Source organism: Dasypus novemcinctus, chromosome 7 (genome assembly GCF_030445035.2).
Source record: "Dasypus novemcinctus isolate mDasNov1 chromosome 7, mDasNov1.1.hap2, whole genome shotgun sequence".
Classification (NCBI taxonomy): domain Eukaryota; kingdom Metazoa; phylum Chordata; class Mammalia; order Cingulata; family Dasypodidae; genus Dasypus; species Dasypus novemcinctus.
The window spans coordinates 20,898,971-20,925,268 of record NC_080679.1 but is presented as its reverse complement, the minus strand read 5'-3'; the positions used below and the strand labels follow the sequence as shown (position 1 = coordinate 20,925,268).

The following is a 26,298-nucleotide window of genomic DNA, read 5'->3' as shown; positions in this document are numbered from 1 at the left end:
CCCAGTTTATAGTCCATTTTATATGTTGCTGGATTCCATTGGCTAGTATTTTTAAAAAAATATTAAGCAAATAAATATTTATTTAAATGCATTCATGCAGGCATTTTAAAAAATCATTTATTTATTTATTTTCTCTCTCTCCCTTTCCTCCACCCTGCTGTTTTGCTGTTTGTGTCCATTCCTCGTGTGATATTCTGTGTCTGTTTCTTTTTGTCTTCTCATTTTCTCCTCTAGGCTTCACCGTGCTTCAATCTTGGGAACGTCCAATGTGGAAAAGTGGTTCCCTGTCCCTTGCGCCATCTCAGTTCCTGGTTTCTGTTGCATCTCTCCTTGACTCTCCTCTGTGTCTCTTTTTTTTCCTTCAGTTTTTTTAGTTTTATTTTATATACAAAGAACTAGCATAGTTAGTCAGGAAGATGTCCTGGACAGTCCATTCAAGGAAGATTAGTCCAACTTGATGAAGCGTATATCCTTCACGTACTGACAGAAACACTGATGGCACATATTGAGACTATTTCTGGATCAGACCATGTTGGTTTGAACAGACGTGGCAAGAGTGGGAACCCTGGCCGAATTTTTGCAGATGGCTCCAGTAGAGCTGCTGGTGACCCATCTTACTCTCAGGGCACAATGAGGGTAGAGGAAAGAGGGCCCCTGTATCTCTCTTATGTTGCGTTATCATCTTGCTGTGTTGCTCGCTGCGTGGGCATGCCTTTACCAGGAGGCCCCGGGGATTAAACCTGCATTCTCCAATATGGTAGACAGAAGCCCAGTCATGTAAGCCACATACTCTTCCCCCTATTTATTTTTAAAAGATACTTAGATTACATAAAATCTTACATAAAAAAATATAAGGGATCCCCATATGCCCCACTCCCCACACCTCCTACTTTTCCCTACATTAACTTCTTTCATTAGTGTGGTGTCATTCATTGCAATTGATGAACACATTTTGGAGCACTGCCACACAGCATGGATTATAGTTTACATTGTAGTTTGCAGTCTCACTCAATTATGTAGGTTATAGCAAGATATATAATGGCCTGTATTGTCGTTGCAATGTCATTGAGGACATTTCCAAGTCCTGAAAATGCCCCCATCTTACACCTTTTTTCCCTTTCCCTAACTTAAGCACCTCAAGTGGCCACTGTCTCCACATCAATGATATAATTTCTTCCATTGCTAGAATCACAATAAGTCTATAGTAGAATACCAGTAAGTCCACTCTAGTCCATATTTTGTTCCCCAATCCTGAGAATTCTGGGATGTTGATGCCCACTCCACCTCTAATTGAGAGGGGGCTTCAATCCCGTATGGCTGAGGGATGGACGCCCTTGCTTGCAGTTATAGATTCTCTCGGTTCCTTGGTATGGTGATTGTCCATCCTTGTTAGTTGTCCTTCCTGGATGAGTCCAGTGAACTGGAGAGTAGATGATGGCAACTCTGAGGCTCAGGGCCCAGCTGGCACATGGGCAGCCCAGAGATTCAAGTCTCTTGGACATACACCTACCAACTCCAGTGCCTGCTATAGGTTCCAATAAAAGGGACAGAATAGGCATGTGTAAAGAAGTCACATCTGAGTCCAACTCTGTCACACTTGGGAGCACAAACTCCAAAGTAGGGCCCACTGGCAAGGCACCAAACTCCGGAGCTATCTGCTATGACTGTAGGACCTGGGTGACTCTGAAGCCCTCAGGAGCCCCACTATTTGGGTAGTATCTATTTTGGCGGTTTATGAGATCCTGCTGAGACGTGCATAAGCGTTACCTGTCTGATGACCTCCCGACTAACTTTGAAGTCTCTTAGCCATAGAAACTCCTTTGTCTTCACCTTTCCCCCTTTTATTCAAGGTTTTTTTCCAGTTGTATCACCAGCTGGTTCTTTTAGTAATTCCTCAGTACCAGGGAGGCTCATCCCCAGGAGTCATGTCCCACCCTGGGTGGGAGGTAATGTATTTATATGCTGAATTTGGCTTAGAGAGAGGCCACATTTGAGCAACTTGGAGGCTCTCAGGAGGTAACTCTTAGGTACCCTGCAGCACTAGGTGAAGTTGAATTTTCAAGCACAATAGGCTCATAAGCATAGTCATCAGTATCAAGGGCCCATCACTGGACCATCCTTTACTGGTCATTGCCCCTGTACTTGGGGAGTTGTTGCTGTTCCATTAGCGAATGTGGCAGAGCTCCCCAGGATGGGAATTCAGTGTTCTTTTGGTGGTTGTGTGAATCTCTACCCATTGTGGCAATGCCCCATGAACATTTGAACATATTTGCATACCTTACACGTATGCCCAGGTGAACTTCCTCCCATGTATCCCCCATCACTGACACCCCATGCCAATGATTCCCCCCTGCCATAGCTGTAAACCCTTCTGTGATCCAAAACTTCTTTAAAAATGAAGCCAAGAATATTGCCAAATGCAATTAACAGGAAAATGTTCCCAATTATGCTGATGACTGCAGATAGAAGCGGTCACAGAAGAACACACAGTGAATGGACACAGAGAGCAGACAGCTGGGTGGGGAGAGGGGGGGAAGGGGAGAGAAATAAATAAATCTTTAAAAAAAAAACAGGAAAAATGAAATAGTAATGATAGGTTTAAACAGAAGAAGTAAAATACATAATCATTTAGAAAAACTAAAACTAAAATAAAGTTTAAAAAAATTGGGGTTTAAAACAAGAAAATATTAAATTTTTTTGATGTTTTGCCTTTCATCTCTGTGATAACTGGTATCCTATATGTACAGTGGCATTTTCTTCCATTTCTTCCCCAGTGTCTTACTGTTTTTTATTTTATCTTCAAAGAAGTTTTAGGTCACAGTAAAGTCACATACAGAATATAGGGAATTCTCATATACCCAACATTGTGGTTTACATTTTAGACCATACACTTTTATGAATTTTTGATGAAATTTAACAGGGCCTCTATCCATCATGCAAGATCATGCAGAACACTTTGTTGCCCACTAACTACCCCCTCTTCTATTCCTCCTTCCCCTGCCCCTTGGGGCCCACCGTGACCACCAGGCTTCACTCCTTGAAGGGCAGGATTCATAGTTACTTGCAGCAGTGCTGAGGGCTTGACGTACTAGTCTGACCTCCCCTATTAGGAACCACATTGGCTATATTTTGTTGAGGATTTTTGTTTCTATATTAATCTCATGTGGTATCTGTCTGTTTTCTTGTGATATATCTAACTGATTTTTAAGGCCAGGGTAATACTGGACTTACAAAATGAGTCGGAAAGCTGTAATAATTACCAAAAGCTTCTATACGTTCCAATAGCTTCTGACACCAGCTGCAGTAACTCAGTTATGCTGGACTTCACTAGTTAAAGACAGTCCTCTACAAAACTGCCCTTTAGGCACCAGTTGCAAGTTCAGGGGCCCAGGCCACCTGCACTTTTTACCACTTGGCTGCACAGGTATGGTGGGGAACCCCTTGGGTTCGATAATTTGCCAGAATGGTTCACAGAACTGAAAACACTAAATTTAACGATTATAGTTTTATTGTAGTAGATGGGCCCAAGTAAGAAGCCAGAAGAAATGTGTAGGACCAGATCTAGAAGGTCCTCAAATGCATGCATTGTTGTCCATTCCAAGTAGGGTCTGAATGCGTTATCCTCCCTGCACAGAGATGTATCTTATCAATCATGAAATCTTTATAATGTTCAAAGTTTCTGTTTCCTTTTTGCTCTTTGGCCTGTTCTCTCTGTTATTGAAAATGTGGTATTGGAGTCCCCAACTTTTCTTTTTTGAATATTTATACCTTCTTCATTTCTGTCAATTTTTGTTTCATGAATTTTGGGGCTCTGTTTTAGGTGCATATATATTTACAGTTATCTTCCTGATGGGTGACCCTTTTATCATTATAAAGTGCCCTTATCCCTAGTAATATTTATTTGCTTTAAAGTACATTTTATCTATAGATATTAGTTTAGACCCTTTATCTTTTATATTCCTATTTCCATGGTTTATCTTCTTCATTCTTTTATTTTCAACCTATTTGTGTCTTTGAATCCAAAACATGTCTCCTGTATAGAGTATATAATTGGATCTTGTTATTTCATCCCAGTCTGACATCTGTTGGTTTATTGTCTTGTTCAGTCCATTCATATTTAAAGTTTTTATTGATAACATTGAATTTCTTTCTGCCATTTTATGTTTTGTTTTCTATGTCTCATGTCTTATTTTGTTTGTTTCTTCTTTACTGCTTCCTTTTATATTATGTTTGCATTTTCTAATATAACATTTTATTTCCTTTCTTTTTTTTCTTTACTATTTTTAAAAGTTGTTTTCTTAGTATTTTAACTCAATCATAATTTACTTCACATTTTTACTAATTCCAGTTAGATATAGGACTGTTAATCATATTTAGATCTCTTTTCTTACTCCTTTTCTGTGCTTTTGTTATGCATAATATTGCAATATCTGTTAAAATCCAACAAAATGTTATAATTTACTATTTTATATCTTTTTAAGAAGCTGGGAGAAGAAAGGAAGGCAAAAGATAGATGCAGAGAGTTTGTTATTACTTTTCTTATCTAATTTTTGGTTATTAATCTTCTTATCTAATTTTTGGTTTTCTTCATTTCTTCCTTTTGATTCTTGTTACCAAGTTATTGTTTCCTTCAACACAGGTTTTCTCCTACCCACTTTGTCTTTTTATAGTCAAATATGTTACATTTATGTATATTGTAAGCCCAATAATTATATACATATTTCTATATGCTTTTAAATCGAGAGAGGAAAGGAAAGGAAATATACAATTATATTGTCTTTTATCATTACTTATATAATTATTTTTACTGGTGCTCTTTGCTTTTTCATGTTATTCCTTTAGTGTTTTTTTAAGCAGTTTTATTGAGATATATTCACTTACTGTACTATCCATCCCAAGCATATAATCGTGTCTTTTAGTATAATTGCAGATTTGTGCATTCATCACCACAAAAATTTTTAGAACAATTTCATTACTCCAAAAACAAAAACTGCACACACCTTAGCAGTCACCTCTCAACCCCTCTATCCTTTTGAGTTTTACATAACCATTAATCTAATTCCATTTTTATAAATTGATTTATATTTTTATATAATGGGAATCATATAATATGTACTACTTTGTGTCTGGGTTCTTTTACTTAGCATGATTTTTTTAAATTTTACATTTTTTTGCCTGATATTACCATCTTGTAATATTAGCATTTGTTCAGTTTCAAAGAAAAACTCTTATATATGCAATATCACCCATATTCATATTTTACATGAGGTTTAATGTGCTGTTCAGTCCCACGTTACATTTTTTAGCTTTCCTTCTAGTAATATACATGACCTTAGACTTTCCCTTCCAACCACTGTCATACCTATATAATAGCACTGCTAGTTAACAAACACTATGATATGCATTCAGCCTTTTCTATTCAGTTCCAAAGATTAACAACCTTTTTACCAGTTCTGCACAGATTAACCCCCAGCTTCTCATTCTCTAAATTCATTCTATTTTCTCATGACCTATATTCTAGTTATTAACTCCATGAGTTTACATTAAGTGTTCATAATAGCACAGTCATACAGTATTTGTCCTTTTGTGTGTGGCTTGCTTCACTTAACATAATGTCCTACAGGTTCATCTATGTTGTCATATGCTTCATGACTTCATTTCTTCTTACCATTGCATAATATTCCATCGTGTGTATACACCACACTTTGCTTATCCATTTATTGCTTGATGGACACCTGGGTTGTTTCCATCTTTTGGCAATTGTGAATAATGCCACTTTGAACATTGGTGTGTAGGTATAATTTTCTGTCTTTTTAATAGCAGCCATTCTAAGACGTGGGAATTGATATCTCATTTTAGCTTTGATTTGCATTTCCCTAATTTCTAGTGATGTTGAACATTTTTTCATGTTTTTTTTTTCACCATTTGTATTTATTCTTTGGGCAAATGCCTATTCAAATCTTTTTACCCATTTTTCAGTTGGGTCTTTGGTTTTTTTGTTGAGTTGTAGCATTTCTTTATATATCGTGGATATTAAACCCTTATCAGATATGTAATTTCCAAATATTTCCTCCTATTGAATTGGCTGCCTTTTCACCCTTTTGACAAAGTCTTTGAGGTGCAAAAGTGTTTAATTTTGAGGAGGTGCCATTTATTTTTTTTCTTTTGTTGTTTGTACGTTGGGTGTAAGAGCCAAGTAACCACCAGCTATTACAGTATCTTGAAGATGTTTCCCTACATTTTCTGCTAGTAGTTTTATGGTTCTGGCTTTGATATTAGGTCTATGATCCATTTTGAGTTGATTCTTGTATAGGGAGTGAGATCGGGGTCCTCTTTCATTCTTTTTTGATTATGGATATCCAGTTTTCCCAGCACCATTTGTTGGAGAGATTGTTTTGTCTTGGTAACATGGACCTGGTAGGATTGTCAAAAACCAGTTGGCGGGAAGTGGACTTGGCCCAATGGATAGGGCGTCTGCCTACTGCATGGAAGGTCCGCGGTTCAAACCCCGGGCCTCCTTGACCCTTGTGGAGCTGGCCCATGTGCAGTGCTGATATGTGCAATGAGTGCCCTGCCATGCAGGGGTGTCCTCCATGTATGGGAGCCCAACACACAAGGAGTGCGTCCCGTAAGGAGAGCCGCCCAGCGCGAAAGAAAGTTCAGCCTGCCCAAGAATGGTGCCGCACACATGGAGAGGTGACATCAACAAGATGACACAACAGAAAGAAACACAGATTCCCAGTGCTGTTGACAAGGACAGAAGCGGTCACAGAGGAACATGCAGCAAATGGACACAGAGAGCAGACAGCTAGGGGTGGTGGTGGGGAGAGGAAAAAAACCAAAAAACCAGTTGGCCGTAGAAGTGAGGGTTTTTTCCTGGACTGTGGACTCCCAGTTCTGTTTCGCTGATCAATGTGTCTATCTTTATGCCAATGCTATACTGGTTTTCACTATTTCGTAATATGTCTTAAGGTCAGACAGTGAAAGTCCTCCCACGTCACTTTTCTTTTTTAGGATGCTTTTGGCAATTTGGGTACATTTTCCCTCCCAAATAAATTTGGTCGTTTCCTTTTCAATTTCTATAAAGTAGGCTGTTGGAATTTTGAGTGGTATTGCATTGAATCTATAAATCGGTTTGGGTAGGATTGGCATATTCATGATAGTCTTCTAGTCCACAAACATGGAATGTCTTCCATTTGTTTAGGTCTTCTTTGATTTCTTTTAGCATTGTTTTATAATTTTCTGAATGTAGGTCCTGTACATCTTTGGTTAAATTGGTTCCTAGGTATTTGAATCTTTTTGTTGCTATTGCAGATGGATTTTCCCCCCAATTTCCTCAACAGATTGTTCAGTACCTAGTGTACAGAAACATTACTGATTTTTGTGTGTTGATCTTGTATCCTGCCACTTTGCTGAACTCGTTTATTAGCTCAAGTAGCTTTGTGTTTTGTGTTTCTTTTGAAGATTTATTTTTTATTTATTTCTCCTCCCTCCCAGTTGTCTGCTCTCTGTGTCCATTCACTGCGTGTTCTTCTGTGACCACTTCTATCCTTATCAGCGGCACTGGGAATCTGTGTTTCTTTTTGTTGCTTCATCTTGTTGTGTCAACTCTCTGTGTGTGCAGCGCCATTCTTGGGCAGGCTGCACTTTCTTTCATGCTCATCGGCTCTCCTTATGGGGCGCACTCCTTACGCGTGGGGCTCCCCTACGCGGGGGACACCCCTGCGTGGCAGGGCACTCCTTGTGCGTATCAGCACTGCGCGTGGGCCTGCTCCACACGGGTCAAGGAGGCCCAGGGTTTGAACCGCAGACCTCCGGTGTGGTAGATGGATGCCCTAACCGTTGCGCCAAGCCCGCTTCCCTCAAGTAGCTTTGTGACAGACATTTCAGAATATTCTAAACATACGATCAAGACATGTCATCTGCAAATGGTGAGAGTTTTACTTCCTCTTTTCCTATTTGGATGCCATTTATTTATTTATTTATTTATTTTCTAATTGCTCTGGCTAGAACTTCTAGCACAATATTGAATAACAGTGGTGATAGTGGACACCCTTGTCTTGTTCCTTTTCTTAGCAGAAAAACTTTCAACCTTTCCCCTTGAACATGATGTTGATGGTAGATTTTTCATTTTGCTTCTATTCCTATCTTTTATAGTGTTACTATCAAGAAAGAATGCTGGAGTTTTTGGAGTGCCTTTTCTGTATGGAGATGATCATGTGGCTTTTTTCCTTCATGTTATGTGATGTATTATGTTAATTCATTTACTTCTTTGAACCACTTGCATACAGGAATAAATCCTACTTGGTCATGGTGTATAATTCTTTTGATATGCTGTTTGATCTCTTCACAAGTATTTTGTTGAGAATTTTTACATCAATGTTTGTTAGAGAAATTGGTCTATAACTTTCTTTTCTTGTCGTATCTTTATCTGGCTTTGGTATCAGAGTGATATTGGCTACATAAAATAGGTTGAATAATTTTCCCTCCTCTTCAATTTTTGGAAGAATTTAAACATGATTGGTGTTAATTCTTATCAAAATGTTTGGTAGAATTCACAAGTGAAGCCATCAGGTCCTGGACTTCGTTGGGAGATTTTTGATGACTGGTTCAATCTCTTTAAATGTAATTGGTCTGTTGTGTTCTTGTATTTCTTGTAGAATCAATGTAGGTTGTTTGTCCATTTCTAGGAATTTGTCTGTTTCATCTGGCTTGTCTAATTTGTTGGTATTCAGTTCTCATAATATCCTCTTATGATTCTTTTTATTTCTGTGGGGTTAATTGTAACTTCCCCCATTTCAATTCTGATTTTATTTATTTGCATCTTCTCTTTTTTTTTCTTTGTTAGTGTAGCCAAGGATTTCTCAATTTTATTAATCTTTTCAAAGAAACAACCTTTGGTTTTGTTGATTTTTCTCTTGGTTTTTTGTTTTCAAGTTCATTTATTTCTCCTCTAAATCTTTGTTATTTCTTTCCTTCTGCTTTTTTGGGCTTGGTTTGCTATTCTTTTTCTGTTAATAATTCCTCCAGGTGTTCAGTTAGGGTTCTGATTTTAGCTCTTTATTAATTTTTAATATAGGTGTTTAGGGCTATAAATGTGCCTCTCAGCCCTGCCTCACTATATCTCAGAGGTTTTGATAAGTTGTGTTCTTGTTTTCATTCATCTCAATATATTTAGTAATTTCTCTTACAGTTTCTTCTTTGACTCATTGATTGTTTAGGAGTGTGCTGTTTAGCCTCCACATATTTGTGAATTTTCCCTTTTCCCATCTATTATTGATTTCCAGTTTTATTCCATTATTCTATTGTATAAATTCAGTCTCTCTATATTTTTTGAGACCTGCTTTGTCATCTAACACATGGTCTACCCTGAGAAAGATCTGTGAGCACTTGAGAAGAATGTACAACCTGCTGAGTTTGGAGCAACATTCTGAATATGTCTGTTAGGTCTAGCTTGTTTATCATATTGTTCAGGTTTTCTGTTTCCTTATTGATCTTCTGTCTAATTCTATCTAATGATGTGAGTGGTATATTGAAGTCTCCAGCTGTTAATGTAGAGGAGATGTCTTTTTCTCCCTTCAGGTTTGCCAGAGCTTGTGTCATGTATTTTGGGGCACCCTGGTTCGGTGCATAGATATTTATGATTGTCATTTCTTCCTGGTACATTGTCCCTCTTATTAATATTAAATTTAATATTAATATTTGTATCTCTTATAACTTTTTTGCATTTAAAGTCTGTTTTGTCTGATATTAGTATAGCTAGCCCTGCTCTTTTTTGGTTACTGTTTGTGTGGAGTATCTTTTTCAGGCTTTCACTTTCAGCTGTTTTGTATACCTGGGTCTAAGGTGAGGCTCTTGTAGGCAGCATATGGATGGCTCATGTTTTTTTTATCCATTCTGTCAGCCTGTATCTTTTGATTGGGGAGCTTAATCCATTCATATTCAGTGATCTTACTGTAAATACATTATTTACTTCTACCATTCTATTCTTTGACTTTCATATGTCATATCTTATTTTTTCTGTCTTTTTACTCTTTTGGTTTTCCTTTTTGCTAATCTTGCCTTCTACACTCTCCTCCAAGCCTCTCTCTCCTAGTCTTTTTCTTTTGGGCTCCCTTTAATACTTCCTATAAAAGTGGATTCTTTTTTATGAACACTGTTAGTTTCTGTTTATTTGTGAATATTTTAAACTCACCTCCATATTTGAAGGACAGTTTTGCTGAGTAAAGAATTCTCAGCTGGCAGTTCTTCTTTCAGTATCTTAATTGCATTGTACTACTGTCTTCTCACTTCCATGGTTTCTAATGAGAAATTCTCACTAAGTCTCACTGGGTGTCCCTTGTATGTCATGGTTTGCTTCTCCCTTGTTGCTCTCAGAATTTTCTCTTTATCTTTCATGTTTGACATTCTGAGTAATATGTGTCTTAGAGTAGGTCTGTTTAGATTTATTCTATTTGGGGTACACTGTGCTTCTCTTGGACATGTAAGTTCATTTCTTTTATGAGAGGTGGGAAATTTTCAGTCATTGTTTCCTCAAATACTCTTTTTGCTCCTTTCTCCTGTTTTTCTCCTTCTGGAACTCCCATGACACATGTTGTTGCCCTTTGTGCTATCATTCAACTGCCTGAGCCCCTGCTCATTTTTTACCATTGTTTTCTCTCTTCAATTTCAGCTGTTTTGTCTTTCCGTTACTACCTCTTTATTCTTTTTTTTTTTTTTTTTAAGATTTATTTATTTCTCTTCCCTTCCTCCTGTTGTTTGCTCTCTTGTGTCCATTTGCTGTGTGTTCTTCTGTGTCTGCTTGCATACTTGGTGGTATCAGGAATCGGTGTCTCTCATTGTTGTGTCATCTTGCTGCATCAGCTCTCCGTGTGTGAGGTGCCACTCCTGGGCAGGCTGTGCTTTTTTTCACATGGGGCAGCTCTCCTTGCAGGGCACACTCCTTGCGTGTGGGGCTCCACAATGTGGGGACGTGCCTGTATGGCATGGCACTCCTTGCGCGTGGCAGCACTGCGCATGGGCCTGCTCACCATGTGGGCCAGGAGGCCCTGGGTATCGAACCCTTGACTCTCCATATGGTAGGCAGATGCTCTATCAGTTGAGCCACGTCCACTTCCCTACTTCTTTATTCTGGTGTTTCAAGTCTGCTGTTACATGCTTCTAAGGTATGTTTGATCTCACCTTTTATGTTTCATTCCCATAAGCTCTCTGTTTCTCTTAAGGTTTTCAATTCTTCTTTGCCCTCCCAGTGTCTTCTTGCTGCCCTTTATCTCTGTAGCCATATTGTCTTTCAATTCATTGTTTGATTTAGGAGATTTGTATGAACCTTGTCAATTAGTTGTTTCAAATCCTGTGTCTCATCTGAGGCTTTGATATCTTTTCTTGCTTGGGCCATTTCTTCCATTTTCTTAGTATGGCTTGTAATTTTTTGCTGATGTCTAGGCATCTGATTATGATGGTGAGTTTACTCTGATGGTCAAGTTTTTTCTCTCGCATAGGGATTTTAGTGGTGGGGAGGCTGTGTGTTACTGCTATGCCTTGATTCTTGGTTCAACTTATTCTCAGTCTTTAGGATTGTCCTCGTTTGTTGCTGGGCCATGGGCCCAGTAATGGTTTGTAGATCTGCTTCCAAGGGCCTTGGAGAGGGAAATTGTAAAGGCCAGAAAAAGTCCCTTTCTTATTTCATCATTTTCCTTTCTTGACCCCCCAGTCCCCCCAGCAGGTGGCGCTCTTGGCAGCCCTCACAATTCAAACCCTGCACCAAGTGTGTTTGCTGCAACACTGACAACGATTCGACAGAGGATCCTGCCTCGAGGCTAAAGAGAGCCTCACAAATCAAACTTTGTCACAGGTGTTCTCCACCTTTGTCAGCAGCTCCTTCCCTTTTCCTATGTAGGAAATAATTTCTCTCCCCTCTGCACCTTCAGTAACCAATCCTGGTCAGTCGGGAAGGTTTTTAAAAATATTATTTTTATTTTTTTAAAGGATATTTAGATTACATAACAAAAATATAGGGGATTCCCATATGCGCCACTCCCCACATCTCACATTTTTCCACATTAATAACATATTAGCGTGGTACATTCATTAAGATTGATGAACACATTTTGAAGCATTGCAACTAAGCATGGATTATAGTTTACATTGTACTTTACACTCTTTCCCACACAATTCTGTAGATTATGGCAAGATATATAATGGCTTGTATCTGTTGTTGCCATGTTGTTCAGGAAAATTCCTAAGACCTGAACATTTCCCCATGCTATACCTGTTTTTCCCTCTCCCAGCCCTCGGAACTTCCGGTAGCCATACCCTCCACATTAATGATATAATTTTTTCCACTGGTAGAATCACAATAAGTCCATAATAGAATACAGTAAGTCTCCTTTGGTCCATTCTCTAATCCTGAGGATTCTGGGATGGTGATGCCCACTGCACTTCCAGTTGAGAGAGAGCTTCAATCCCACATGGCTGATGGATGGGACTCTTGCTTGAAGTTGTAGACTCCTGATTCCTTGATATTGTGGTTGTCCATCATCTCCTCCTTGTTAGTTGTCCTGGGTGAGTCCAGTGAACTGGAGAGTAGGTGTTGCAATCAGTTGAGATTTGGGGCCCTGCTGGCACATGGACAGCTCAAAGATTTAAGTCTCTTGGATGTATACTTATCAACTAGTACTGATTATAGGTTCAAATAGAAGGGACATGTGTAGAGCCATGTGTAGGGAAACCACAACTGAATTCTGCTGTCACACTGGGGAGCATAGTCGGGAGGATTTTTGTGAAAGTTGCATCTCTTTAGTCTTGTGCAGATTCCCAAGGCAAACAATGGCATGGTCCCACCTGGCCTGGAAAGGTTTGTGGGACACAACAGACCATATTTGTTGGCCAGAAGCTGAATCTGTCTTAGTTTGCATTTCCCCTCTCTCACGTTTCCTCGGGAGTTGGATCCCTGTGGCTCCTTCTCTCCGTAGCTGCCAGACAGAGGCTGGAGAATGCAAAGCTGTCTGCTCCTAGGGTGGCGGGAAGGGCACCCACAGCTGCAGCTTGTGCTCACTGTCTGTTGGGATTCTTTTCCTTTGCCCTTCTCTCTTTTGGGTGCTGTCCAGCCTTCCCCTGGTTTCCTAAACCCTAGAGCACTTTTTCCCCAGGCCGTTTCTGCTTGTCCTCTAGTGTTTTTCTGGGAGAGATGTGAGTCCTGTGTCTTTCTAATATACCATCTTCCTGTGAGTTCTCCTTTAGTGTTTCTTTTCAGGTAGATGTGCCACCTTATTTAATAAAGATCCTCTCAGTCTTTATTTGTCTGGGAATGTCTCCTAACTCTTCATTTTTTAGAAAAGACAAGTTTTTGCTGATTATAATATTTTTGGTTGATGATGCTCCCTCTAGCATTTTGAATGCCATCCTCTTCCTTCTGGCCTCCATTATTTCTGGTGAGAAGTCAACTGTCAGTTTTACTGGGATTCCCTTGTATGTAATCAGTGGTTTGTCTCTTGCTGCTTTCAACATTTTTCTATGATATTTCTGAATGTGGATGAAGTTTCTTGAGTTTCTTGAATGTGTAGGTTTAATGTTTTTAATCAGGTTTGGAAAGTTTTCAGGCATTACTTCTTTTGAATATTTTATCTGATTTCCTTTTCTAGTTCCCCCATTGTGTGTATTTTTTTTTTTTTAAAAGATTTATTTATTTATTTAATTCCCCCCCCTCCCCTGGTTGTCTGTTCTTGGTGTCTATTTGCTGCGTCTTGTTTCTTTGTCCGCTTCTGTTGTCTTCAGCGGCTCAGGAAGTGTGGGCGGCGCCATTCCTGGGCAGGCTGCTCTTTCTTTTCACGCTGGGCGGCTTTCCTCACGGGCGCACTCCTTGCGCGTGGGGCTCCCCCACGCGGGGGACACCCTGCGTGGCAGGGCACTCCTTGCGCGCATCAGCACTGCGCATGGCCAGCTCCACACGGGTCAAGGAGGTCCGGGGTTTGAACCGCGGACCTCCCATATGGTAGATGGACGCCCTAACCACTGGGCCAAAGTCCGTTTTCCCTGTGTGTATTTTAATCAGTGTAATCGTTTCCCACATTTCTCTGAGGCTCTGTTCCTATTTCTTTGTTTATTTTTTTGTCTTTTTTCTTCAGATTACATAATCTCTGTTGATCTGTTTTCGGGTTCACCAATTCTTCTGCTAGTTCAAACCTACTGTTGAGCCCCTCTAGTGAATTTTTCATTTTCATTACGAAACTTTTCTACTCCAGGCTTTCCTTTCCTTTCCTTTCCTTTTTTTAGTACTATAATTTTATCTCATTGATATTCTCTATTTGGTGAGACATTGTCTTCATGCCTTTTTAAAATTCTTTAAGCATGGTTTCTTAAGTTTCTAACATTTTTTGAGATCTGCTTTGGATTTTCCTTTAAATTGATCATCTGGGTGCTCTCAAAGGTAATTTCTCTTGCCTGCTTTTTTCCTCCTGTGTATGGGGTATACTTTATTTTTGGAAGCTTCCTAATTTTTTGCTGAAAACTGGACATTTTAGATATTTTATAGCAACTCTGAATACTGCCTTAGTCGCCATGTGATTGTGTTGTTTGCTTGTTTATTTTTTAGTGACTTGGCTGGACTGTTTCAGTGAGGTGTGCTTCCTCTGCTGTGTGTGTCTGCTGCAGTTTCTCCTTAGACAATGCAGCACTGGACATTACAGTCACCCTGAAGTGCCCCCTCATGGGATGACAGTGGTTTTAGCAGGACTCACTTGTCTCTTTCTATGATCATATTGTTATCCTTCTGGGGACTGATCTGCCTCTATTGGCATCATCCCAGGAGTTATCTGCTCATTCGTGGTTGATTCCTCTTATGGGCTGCAGAGTGTCCTAATGAAATTTCCCTTTTAGAAGTTGTTTTTGAGACCAGTCTTTGTGGCCTGCTCTGACTCTAGGACAACTCTTCTGGTGTTTTTTTCCTCCTCCTGTTTCTCTCTGTTAATCTAGTAGTCAGTCTATTCTTTTACTTGTTGCCATCATGGAGCTCCCATCCTTGTTTAATTGCTTACCACCAAAATTCAATTTGTTAGAACTTCTTTGTGCGCCATTTCAAATAAAGTCAGTTCTCTTAAGAATCGCTGAGTAGATACTTGTTCCTGTGGTCTGCCTCTCCCCCTGTGCAGAACCCTCTGGACCACTGCTCTGGACCTAGGGTCAGGGATAGCATCTTGATTATCTACACCTCAGGTGGTGCTCTGGGTGGTGGTGGCGGCTGGAGCCACTGTTTTTCTGGGTTTGGAAGTCCTCTCCATGTAGGGAACCTCCACCTTAGGTGGGAACTGGGTGAAAGAAGGACTTCTCAAGACCTCTTGGCCTGTACTTGCTTGGAAAAGAACTTGTGCAGCACAGAGCTGGGAGGGGAATGCTTGCAGCCTGCCTCTGTGGGGAGAAAGCATAGTCTGGGATTGGGAGCTGCAGGGGGTGCCCTTTCTTCTTGGCTGTACTTGCTTAAGAGTAGGCTTTCATCTCACTGAACTGGGTAGGGCAGGGCAGCGTGTGGATCATGGCTCAAATATTGGAGACTCCTGCTATTCTTACCTAGATTTAGTATGGTTTCTTAAATTTATTTTTATTTTTTACAGTTTTAACGTTTAGGATTGTTTCAGTGGGGAAGTTCCGTGGAGCACCTCACATCATCATTTCAGAGGTGCTCCTGTGCAAAAAGTAGGTTTTTATAGGATAATTGGCTTGAAAATGTGTAGCTTTTTCCTTGAGTTCTTTTTATTAATGATCTAAATTTATTCATTTAAAAAATTTGTAGAGTACAGATTCCTCTCCTCCCTCCCCACCTCTTCCCTCTTTATGATAAAGCATAATGCTGCATGATATTTCTCATTTTAACCATCTTCACGCATACAATTCAGTGGTATAAATTGCATTCACATTGTTGTGCTTCTGTCACTGCCATGCATTGCTAAAACTTTTCCATTACCTCAAAGAAATTCTGCGCCCGTTAAGTATTGATTCCTTATTCTGTTTGCTTTTTTAGTGTTGTGAAACTGATGGAGAATAGAGAACGTAATTGGCATTAGTATTATTAGTAGTGGTTTGCTTCAGTTTTGCTTCTTCACAAATGATATTGTTACATACCTACCACACAAGGGTGTTTCCTCTGCCTGAAGAGCTTGTCCCAGTCTAGGCTGTCCCTGACCACCGTCCAGCCTGGCTCCAGTTTTATTTTCCCTCATAGCATTGATCATCACCTGAGCATAAATGGAAATTATTTGTTCTCTGTCTCCCTTTCCCAATGAATGTGTAGGCTCCATGAGAGGAGGGACATAGGCTTTGTTCACTATGATATTTGCAGTACTTAGAGCAGCATCTACATAGTAGATGCTCAATAAATCTGATAAAGGCGTAGTATAAAATGTATAAAATGACAAAAGTTTACTGTCTCCTCTCTTCACAATTTTGAAGAGATATTTGAAGAATATGTAGAGCCACTGTGGGAAATGGGTGTCATGTTATCTGTCAACTTCAATTGTTAGTTGCTGCAGACACTGAGAAGGAATGCTTTGATTCTTTTTTTTTTTTTTTAAGATTTATTTTATTTATTTAACTCCTTCCCCCCCCCCCCCCCCCCCGAGTTGTCTGTTTTCTCTGTTTATTTGCTGCGTCTTGTTTCTTTGTCCGCTTCTGTTGTCATCAGCGGCACGGGAAGTGTGGGCGGGAAGTGTGGGCGGTGCCATTCCTGGGCAGGCTGCACTTTCTTTCGTGCTGGGCGGCTCTCCTTATGGGGTGCACTCCTTGCGCGTGGGGCTCCCCTACACGGGGGACACCCCTGTGTGGCAGGGCTCTCCTTGCGCGCATCAGCACTGCGCATGGGCCAGCTCCACACGGGTCAAGGAGGCCCGGGGTTTGAACCGCGGACCTCCCATGTGGTAGATGGACGTCCTAACCACTGGGCCAAGTCTGTTTCCTGCTTTGATTCTTTAGCACTGACTGGTAGGACCGTGAGAGAGGAGAATGTGGCATATACACAAAATATTTGCCATCCCTGATGCAGTGAGACACTGAAGCATAGGAAATGGGTAAAATTTTGGTCTCCATTCTTTTGTTGCCCTGGTTTGCTCCCCCTTACCACTGGGAAGTGTTTGAAGATATTTGGAATTAGGGTGGAAAGACCACCTTTTGACATGTTGTGTGGAAGCTTTTCTGTGATAATTTGATGGTTCATAGGTATGATACAAATGAGTCCCTAAGAATGTCCAGAACAGACAGGACATCATGGGGGGCCAGCACACTCAGCACACTAGCTGCTCCCCAGTGGGTGGGGAAATCTTTATTTGCCTGCTAATGTAAAGAATTTTTCTCTAAAGCGAATTAAAAATGAATTTTCAACTAATATCTTTCTTTTTCTTCCTTTTAGATTCCTGCTGAGATCCGTTAATTTAGTGTTTTGAGCACTTATGAATAACTACGTATCTTCAAATCCATCCACAATGAAGCTAAAACAGACCATCAATCCCATTCTTTTGTATTTCATACATTTTATAATATCACTTTATACTATTTTAACATACATCCCATTTTATTTTTTGTCTGAGTCAAGAGAAGAAAAATCAAGCCAAATCAAAGCAAAGCCTGTAAACTCAAAACCTGATTCTGCATACAGATCTATTCACAGTTTGGACAGTTTGGCTTCACTAGTATACCCCGGATGTGATACACTAGATAAAGTTTTTATGTATGCGAAAAACAAATTTAAGAACAAAAGTCTTTTGGGAACACGTGAAATTTTAAGTGAGGAAGATGAAGTACAACTAAATGGAAAAATATTTAAAAAGGTAAGGTGAGCTTTCATTGTCTTTGTTTTTCCTCTGAATAAAACGAAATGCTCTTTCATTGCCCTTGGATTTACCTGGAATAAATGCACTCTTAGAAATGATGGTGAGGGATAAGCTGAGCCTGCTTCTGTTTGAATTTGCTGGTGTTCCAGAAGCAGCAAGGAAGGGAAGGAGTTAGTCTGTGCTCTAGTCTTGCTTCATACTCACATGCATGGATTTGTTCTGAACTTGGGTCTTTTGAATGAGGTTGGCTTCCACTGGTGTGGAGCACTTTTCAGCCTAGATGTCTACCAGGGCTTAGAGTAGAATGTGTAGAGCACTTTTGGGTATGAAATTATATTCCCTGGTAGTTCCAGAAGCACTTGTGTTCTTGAGGTGCTCCTGCTTTGGGGATGTGACCTGCCGCCTCTAGTTTTAATGTGGGTTGTAGTGGGTATTTAATGTCTTGGTACCTTGGTTTTGGTAGTTGCTGATTTTTTTTTTTAATAAATCAATTTTATTGATACATATTAATAAAGCAAACAGTCCATCCAAAGTGTATATTCAGTGGTATTTGGCATAATCACATAGCTGTGCATTCATCCCTTCCATTATTAGAGCATTTTCATTTTTTTCAGTAATAATAATAAAAAACAAAAAGCAGACAAACAACAAAATTCATCACCTCTCTATCTCTCTTTGCTTCCCGTGCTGTACATACTTGCTACTTCTGGCTATTCTTGCATATTTATTTATTTATTTATTTTAGAACAGTTTTGTTGAGATATATTCACATACCATACAATCTATCCAAAGTATATAATCAGTGGCTTTTAGTATAATCACAATATTGTGCATTCATCGTCACCAAAAATTTTTGAAAACAGTCACCTCTCAATTCCTCTATCCTTTCCCAGACCTCATAACCATTAATCTAATTTCATCTTTATAAATTGATCTATATTTACATACTATATAAATGGAACCATACAATATGTAGTACTTTTGTCTGGTTTCTTTCACTTAGCATAATGTGTGTGTGTTTTTTTTTTTTTTGGTCTGATATTAACCTCTTGTAACATTAACATACATTTGTTCAGTTTCAAAGAAAAAGTCTTACATATACAATTTTACCCATGCTCATATTTTACATGAGAGTACAAATTGAAAATATAGTTGTTGCTGGGTTTTTTTGTTTTTTGTTTTTAAGGATTTATTTATTTATTTCTCTCCCCTTCCTCCCTCCCCCGCCCCGGTTGTCTGTTCTATGTGTCTATTTGCTGCGTCTTCTTCTTTGTCCGCTTCTGTTGTTATCAGCGGCACGGGAATCTGTGTTTCTTTTGTTGTGTCATCTTGGTATGTCAGCTCTCTGTGTGGGCGGCGCCATTCCTGGGCAGGCTGCACTTTCTTTCCCGCTGGGCGGCTGTCCTTACGGGGAGCACTCCTTGCGCGTGGGGCTCCGCTACGCGGGGACACCCCTGTGTGGCAAGGCACTCCTTGCATGCGTCAACACTGCCCGTGGACCAGCTCCACACGGGTCAGGGAGGCCCAGGCTTTGAACTGCGGACCTCCCATGTGGTAGACGGACGCCCTAACCACTGGGCCAAATCCAGTGGTTTAATTCTTGGCTCCCTTACAATAATTTGTTTATAATCTTTGCTTGCAAGGTGAAACATTAAATAAAGTCAGTATACTTTGTTAAGAAGTCAGGAAAGTGCATACTATAATTTTGAAATATTTCTAGCCCAAATAAAGTAAAAAAAAAAAAAAAAGTCTAGAGGTTAAACTCTCAACTACCTGAAAATTTTATCTTTATTACACTCTCATCTTTCAGGGTCCTTAATGGTCAAGTTTATTTATTTATCTTTCACCACCCCCTCATTGTTTTGCACTTGCTGTTATCTGTTTGTCTTCTCCATTTCTTTAGGAGGCATGGGGAACTGAACCCAGGAACTCCAATGTGGGAGGGAGGCACCTAATTATTAAGCCACCTCCATTCCCAGCTTTATTGTGTCTCTCATTATGTTTTTCCTCTTGTATCTCTTTTTGCATCATTTGTTGTGTCCTCTCACTGGCCTGCCTGTTGTGTCAGCTTGCCATCCTGCTTGTCCTCTTTAGGAGGCACTGGGAAACTCTGGCCCCTACTTTGTTGTGTGTCATTATGTTTTTCCTCGTGTGTCTCTTACTGTGTCATCTTTTGTGTCAGCGGCCGCACCTGCCCATTGCACCAGCTGCTGTCTTCTTTGGGAGGCAAGGGAAACTGAACCATGGCCCTCGTATGTGGTAGGCGGGAGCCCACTTGCTTGATCCACATCCACTTCCATTAATGGTCAAGTTTTGTAGTGATTTTTCTTTATAGTATGTTCTATATGTTACCTCTATTTTATTTTTATAGTTTTCTTTTGAGGTAAGAGAGTATCATGATTAGCATCACAAAAGCATCTAAAAAAAGCATCACAAAAAATCATACTTTGTCCTTGAACAAAGTAAATTCTAAAGTTCCTGTGTTCCAGACAGCTATGTAGCTTGAGTGATATAATTGATGTTTACACTTGTGTATGTCATACCTGGCATAAATCAAAGTACAGCTAGTTAAATGTCAGAGAAGAAAATGACCTTGGGAACCCTCTTTACAAATGCAGAGCCTGTTCAAAGACTACCTGATAGTCATTCACTTAGCTACACTAGTTCATTATCCTGCTTCCCAGTCTATGAAAAATGAACATATTGCTAACTCATATGTATCAAGGATAAGCGTATTTGAGGTGACGTACAAAGGAAGTCTGTGATTGAACTGAGAGCAGAGCAATAGTAGCTATAGGAATTAAATGTATGGATATGGATTTTTTTAAACCATTCTTTTTAAAAATGAGGCTCCTGGAGGAGTGAGGTCAGATGACTTCCCCAAGGCCCAGAGTGAGTTGAAGCCATGTTTAGTTATGCCATCCATTTCACACATTTAGCAAGTAATTGCTGGATGTCTGCTGTGGGCCAGGCACTAGGGGTACAATAATGAGCAAGTCACACGGGTTACTCTCTTGTGAAGTTTATATTTGTGTGAAAGCACTAGAGACATCAAATAATACATTAATAGATATAAACGCTGATGAAATAAAGTCGATTGATGTTCAGCGAAAGCATCTCTGAGTAGGTTATGGCTAAGCTGAGGCCTGAATGACCAGAAGGAGCCAGTTGTGCAAGAGGTCTGGCAGTGGGGCAGGGTACTGTAGGTAGGTGAAGGCACTGGGAGTGAATGCCTGCTTAACTTTTGTGCCCTAGATGCTTGTCTTGCTTCAGCTTAGTTCCTGCCCTGGCTCAGGCTGTTTGAAGACAAAGTTGTGCTTTCAGGAAGTATATCAGGGAAAGAAGATTTGAGAAGAGCACAGAGAGGTGGGCAGAGTATAGGTTCCTTAGGGCTTTGTAGGTCAGGGTAAGGTGTTTGGACTCCATTCCTAATGGAAAAAGAAGACACTGCAATATTAAAGCAGGGGAGTGATCTGATTTATATTTCTTTAAAAAAAAAATCACTCACTGCTCTAAGGAAAATAAGGTTGTAGAGGGATAAGATTGGAAGCAGGTTGATTAGCTGGCGTGTATTAATGTGCAGGGGCTAGGATAATAGGACTGGTGGTAGGAAAAATGGCAGGATTTGGGGTATATTTTATAGGGGAGTTGCTAGAACTTTCTGATGGATTTAGAAATGAGTTGTGAAGATAAAATTAATGGAGAATAATTTCTGAGTTTCTGTCTGAAAGTAATTTAGTGGCTGGGGTTAACCCTTCACTGAGATAGGAATGGCCAGAGAGAAGGGGTGGGAGTGGGAGGTGAATTAAGAGGTCTTGTTTTAGAGCATGCTCAGTTTGATGTTTCCATTAGACAATTTTTTAGTTTCTTAGGCTGTTCAAGCAGATACCATACAATGGGTCAGCTTAAACAATGGGGATTTACTAGCTAACAAGACTACGTTTTCTTCCCCAAGACCCAAAGACCAGGCTTCTGGCGTTGGCTACCGGCAATCTTTGACTTCTCTGTCACTTGACAAGGCATGTGGTGGCATCTCCTATGGCTTTCTCTCTCTCTCTCTAAATTTCACTCTCTTTCAAAGACTCCAGAAGTAGGATTAAGACCCATCTTGATTGAGGTGGGGCGCACCTTAGCTGAAGTATCCTCATCAGAAGGTCCTACATAAAGTGGATTAAATTTAAGAACATGTTTTTCTGTGGTATGTACAACTCCAAGCCACCACGGACATTTTAGTTGAACAATCAAGTAACAGGTTGGATATCCAAGTGGGGATCTTTGTGCTGGAGATGTAAATCTGGAAAGTTCTTTGAGGCAAAGTCCTTGAGAGGCTAGCCTTTGTCGGGGGCACTTCAACCATCGTCATGTATATGGGTCCAGATATACGTAGATCATTAAATTTGGTGGTTAGGAAGATAAAGGAGTTTCTGAGGGATGGAGTGGGCAGAGGATATAAAAGAAAAGATTTCAAACAGCAATTTTAGAGGGTAAGAAATTGAATGTAACGGAATCGTAATAGGATTGTTAAATAAGGGTGTTTTTCTTCAGCACAGTTCAGTAGTGTAGGCAGGAGATAAGTAAATAGTTGAGTTTATTTGCTGGTTGACTGATCAGAGAGACAAAGTTGGAATTAGAAACTTTTCCTAGCACGTGTGAAAATTATGGGGTAGATATGGTCTTAAAATATATAATTTATGGAAAAACTACTAGAAGAGTTAGTGGTAGTTAAAAATGATTTCCAGATTTAAAAAAATATTTTTTAATATATGAGGAGATTTTAAATTAAACTTACTGTTTGATTTTTTTTTTTTTTGCCACATGGTGGCATCATCACATGAATTTTCATATTTGGATTATGTATCTAAAGCCTGTTCAAAACACACATAGACTTTGAAATTTATAAAGCTTGTCATTTAGATTCCAGAATCCTAGGAGGTAGCTCATGCTTATCTTTGGAGTCTAAAATTCTTAAAAATTGTAATCCAGTTCCTGCACATTTTGGCCAAATTCTCATCTGTCTTCTCACCCCCACAGAGCTCCTTTTGAAGTCATTGGAGCTCCCCGTGCTGAGCATTTCGTGGGGGTGCAGAGCAAGGTGAGAGTTTGGGACCATTAAAGTAACAAGTATATTAAATATAGTTGCCTTATCCATTGCAATGAAAATTTATTTGTCCATTATTGAAAAGGACACTAGAGGGCAGCAGTTATCCTTTTTCCAATTTTAAAATCTGTCCTCCAACCTCTAATTTCAAGAAATGTTTGCATTTCGAAAATGAATATGGTCAGATGGTTTAAGGTGTGAGAGGCATATATTAATGGCGCAGCTATGTTACCTGCGCTAGCATAAAAATAGTGAAAGCCCAGGGGTACCACCAGCAAGCACTTAAGTCTTCAACAGAGGAACTGTGAGTAATGAAACACGTCCCCACTTGTTTGAGTAAAGAGACTTTTTTTTTACTTTCCTTATCTAGAGTTAGAGACAATAATTCAAATTGAATAGTCATAAATATTTCTTTTGGGGAGGGCCAGTTCTTTTTTGTGAATCATATTGTACTATTTAATATTGGAATTAGGAATTGATAAGTTTAGGTAAAGTAAAATTTTGGCATCTACAGTGCTTGGCACTAGACTAAATTTTAATTAACACCTAAATCATTTAACATTTATCTTTCTGTAAGTGAATTATATTAGTAAATGGCCACTTGGCAAACCCTGAATGTTTTAGGAAGGAAAAAACCCCAATTAGAGTTAAAAGACTCAGTGTATGATTTGAGTTGTCATAGAATATACCATAGAATAACTGAATTTTTAAAAAACAGATTTCAGTCCAAACTTAAGTTATAGCTTTTTGTTAGGAAAAAAAAAAATTAATCGTATGAAAATATAACTTCCTTGTTTGGCATTAAATTTGAACACATCCTGGTTACTTTCTGTAATTTAATGTTTTGGTTGTATTAAAAGTTGCTTGTATTTTTTGCTATTTCAACAGGTTATTCTTGGGCACTATAATTGGCTGTCCTATGAAGATGTCTTCATTAGAGCCTTAAATTTTGGAAATGGCTTACAGATGTTGGGTCAGAAACCAAAGACCAACATTGCCATCTTCTGTGAGACCAGGGCTGAGTGGATGATTGCTGCACAAGCGTGTTTTATGTATAATTTTCAGCGTACGTAGGCTTTCTTATTTTCTGGAAGAATGGGCTTATATTATCATGGGGGAGATGCTATTAACTTTTTATTGTAATATTTCACTTTCAAGCAATTACAATTCTGATGTTAATGGGTGTTTTATTTTAAACTTTTATCTAATCTGTAGGGGACTCTTTTCAACTAGGATTTGTTCGTCCATTTTGAAAAAGGATCCTGTTGTGGAACAAATTTTTGAATTGTTGGGGTGAGGGAGCGCGAACTTATTGGTAGAAGTCTTTCTGGGTCTAAGGAGACCCAGGCATAACTTTTGAGCCCTGCCTATACTTACAGGTTATTGCTCTACCACCATCTCTCAAGAATCCCCTTTTAAAATTATTGTCATTTTGTTTTGCCACTTTTAACAGTAGTAACAGTTGACCTCTAAAACACTTTCATACTCGAACCTAGTGAATTTCAGGGTGCTAGTTTAAATGATGGAACTTACAGTATTGTAATTATTTGAATGGTAATCACACTGGCTCAGATCGTGAGATAGTCCTGGAAGCTTATTGCAGGGGGGCCTAGTGCTAAAATGTGATGTTGAGTTTTTTTATGGACATTGTCTCCTTTAGAAAAAACATAGAAGGGACATTTACCAAATTTCTTGCTATAAATGACCCCACTTTTTTTTTTTTTTAATTTATAATAGGCATACCCTTTTGTTTTCACAGATTTGGCCTTTGTCGTGTTTCTTTGCTTCAAAAGAATTATTTTTCAAAGTCATTTTATGTCTGACTTTGAGTTAGGAAGAAAGCAAATAAAAATCTACATCATTATTATATTATGTAATTTCAAAATTTCTAAGTATTTTCTTTAGATTTTCTATTTTAAAATAAGCAGTAGTGTCAGTTTTTCATGTTTACTTATCAACATATAATACCTTAAATCTCACATTCACTGTATTTATGTGTTCTTTTTCATATTTTAGTACTGAGGAGTCAATAGTTAAGACTAAAACTTTAGAAATCAGTTATAATTCCTTCACAGTGTGATAGTCCCAGAGTAGCATCTGTAGATAAAACAAAATTTTAAAAGTATTAATTTTTGAAGGTTAGAAATCTTGAAAAGTTATAGGAGAGAGGGTGAGTAAGCATTATGTTGATTAGCATATTATAACTTCAAAAAAACCCCCAACAAACTCAGCATTGTTTCCCATAGAGTATGGATTTAACAATTTAGGACCCAGCATGCTTTTTAGAAGGTGTTTGTTTACGTTTGTTGGTTCCATGAAATGTTTGAATATGTGACTCGCTCTTCTCTTTCTCTGTAGTTGTTACATTCTATGCTACCCTAGGAGGTCCAGCGATTGTTCATGGACTAAATGAAACAGAGGTCACCAACATCATTACCAGTAAAGAACTCTTGCAAACAAAATTGAAGGTGAAAAACGTATTTTATGACTGTATCTGATACTTGAGAATTTTCGGAGTCATGAAGAGTCCTATTATGTATACTTTAAGTTCTTTTATGATCTTTTGAATTCTTAAAATTGTTGCAAGTTTTATAGTATCATGCTTTATTCCTTTATGAAAGAATAAGTGGATTTCATTTATATTTATGCAAAAAGAGCCCAGGGAGTTATGTATTAAATATTAGTAGTTGTGCTTACCTATTTTTTCCCCTAATAGCATTTTGAAGGGTTATTTTAAAACTAGTAATTCATTTATTTGTTTCTGAAGCTTTGCATAATTATGAGTTTCAGAATTTTAAAAGAAAGGAAAGACTCTTTGTGAAACTATAGGAAAAAAGGGTTTATTTCATTCCCAGATAATTACCTGTGAAAACAGATATGTGTGGACCTCTCTCTCTCTCTCTCTTAAACATGTGAGTTCACTCCCCTTTGCCTCTTGAAAATGTGGAGAGACTTTTGACTACCCTATAAGGTAGTCTGTTGTTACATGACTATTTTGTAAGAAATTAACTTCGTTGATTAGGATTTTTACCAAAGATCAGGGGTATACACTGTAAATCTAATGCTCAAAAATAGTCATTTAAATTTCAAGTCAATACTTTTCTGTCTGAAAAGAAATAACATATCAGTGTATTCCTCCCCCTTGGTTTTTTTTTTTTTTTTACTATTTTTATTGTAGTAACATATACAACATAAAAAATTGCCTTTTTAAGTGTGTGATTCAGTGGCATTAATTACAATGTTGTGCTACTGTAATACTATCCATTATCAAAACCTTTTCATCACCCAAAGTTAAACTCTCTACCCATTAAACAGTGGGTACTTGTTATCTTATTCTCCACAGCCCCTGGTAACCTGTAATCTACTCTCACTTATTTCACTCAACAT

General features: G+C 38.9%; 1 protein-coding gene across 3 annotated transcripts in view; it reads left to right on the top strand.

Moving 5' to 3' along the window:
* Window positions 1–26,298, top strand: part of ACSL3 (acyl-CoA synthetase long chain family member 3) — an 86,217-nt gene that overhangs the window by 36,646 nt on the left and 23,273 nt on the right. For 2 of the 3 annotated variants that reach the window (XM_004453110.5, XM_058300041.1), the window contains 3 exons: window positions 17,393–17,810; window positions 23,800–23,977; window positions 25,270–25,379. In XM_004453110.5, the coding sequence (XP_004453167.2) occupies window positions 17,433–17,810; window positions 23,800–23,977; window positions 25,270–25,379 (666 nt within the window). In that variant the 5' untranslated portion in view covers window positions 17,393–17,432. Of the gene's footprint in view, window positions 1–17,392; window positions 17,811–22,844; window positions 22,906–23,799; window positions 23,978–25,269; window positions 25,380–26,298 lie in introns of all 3 variants that reach the window. The other variant, XM_071216103.1, reaches the window with a different exon arrangement.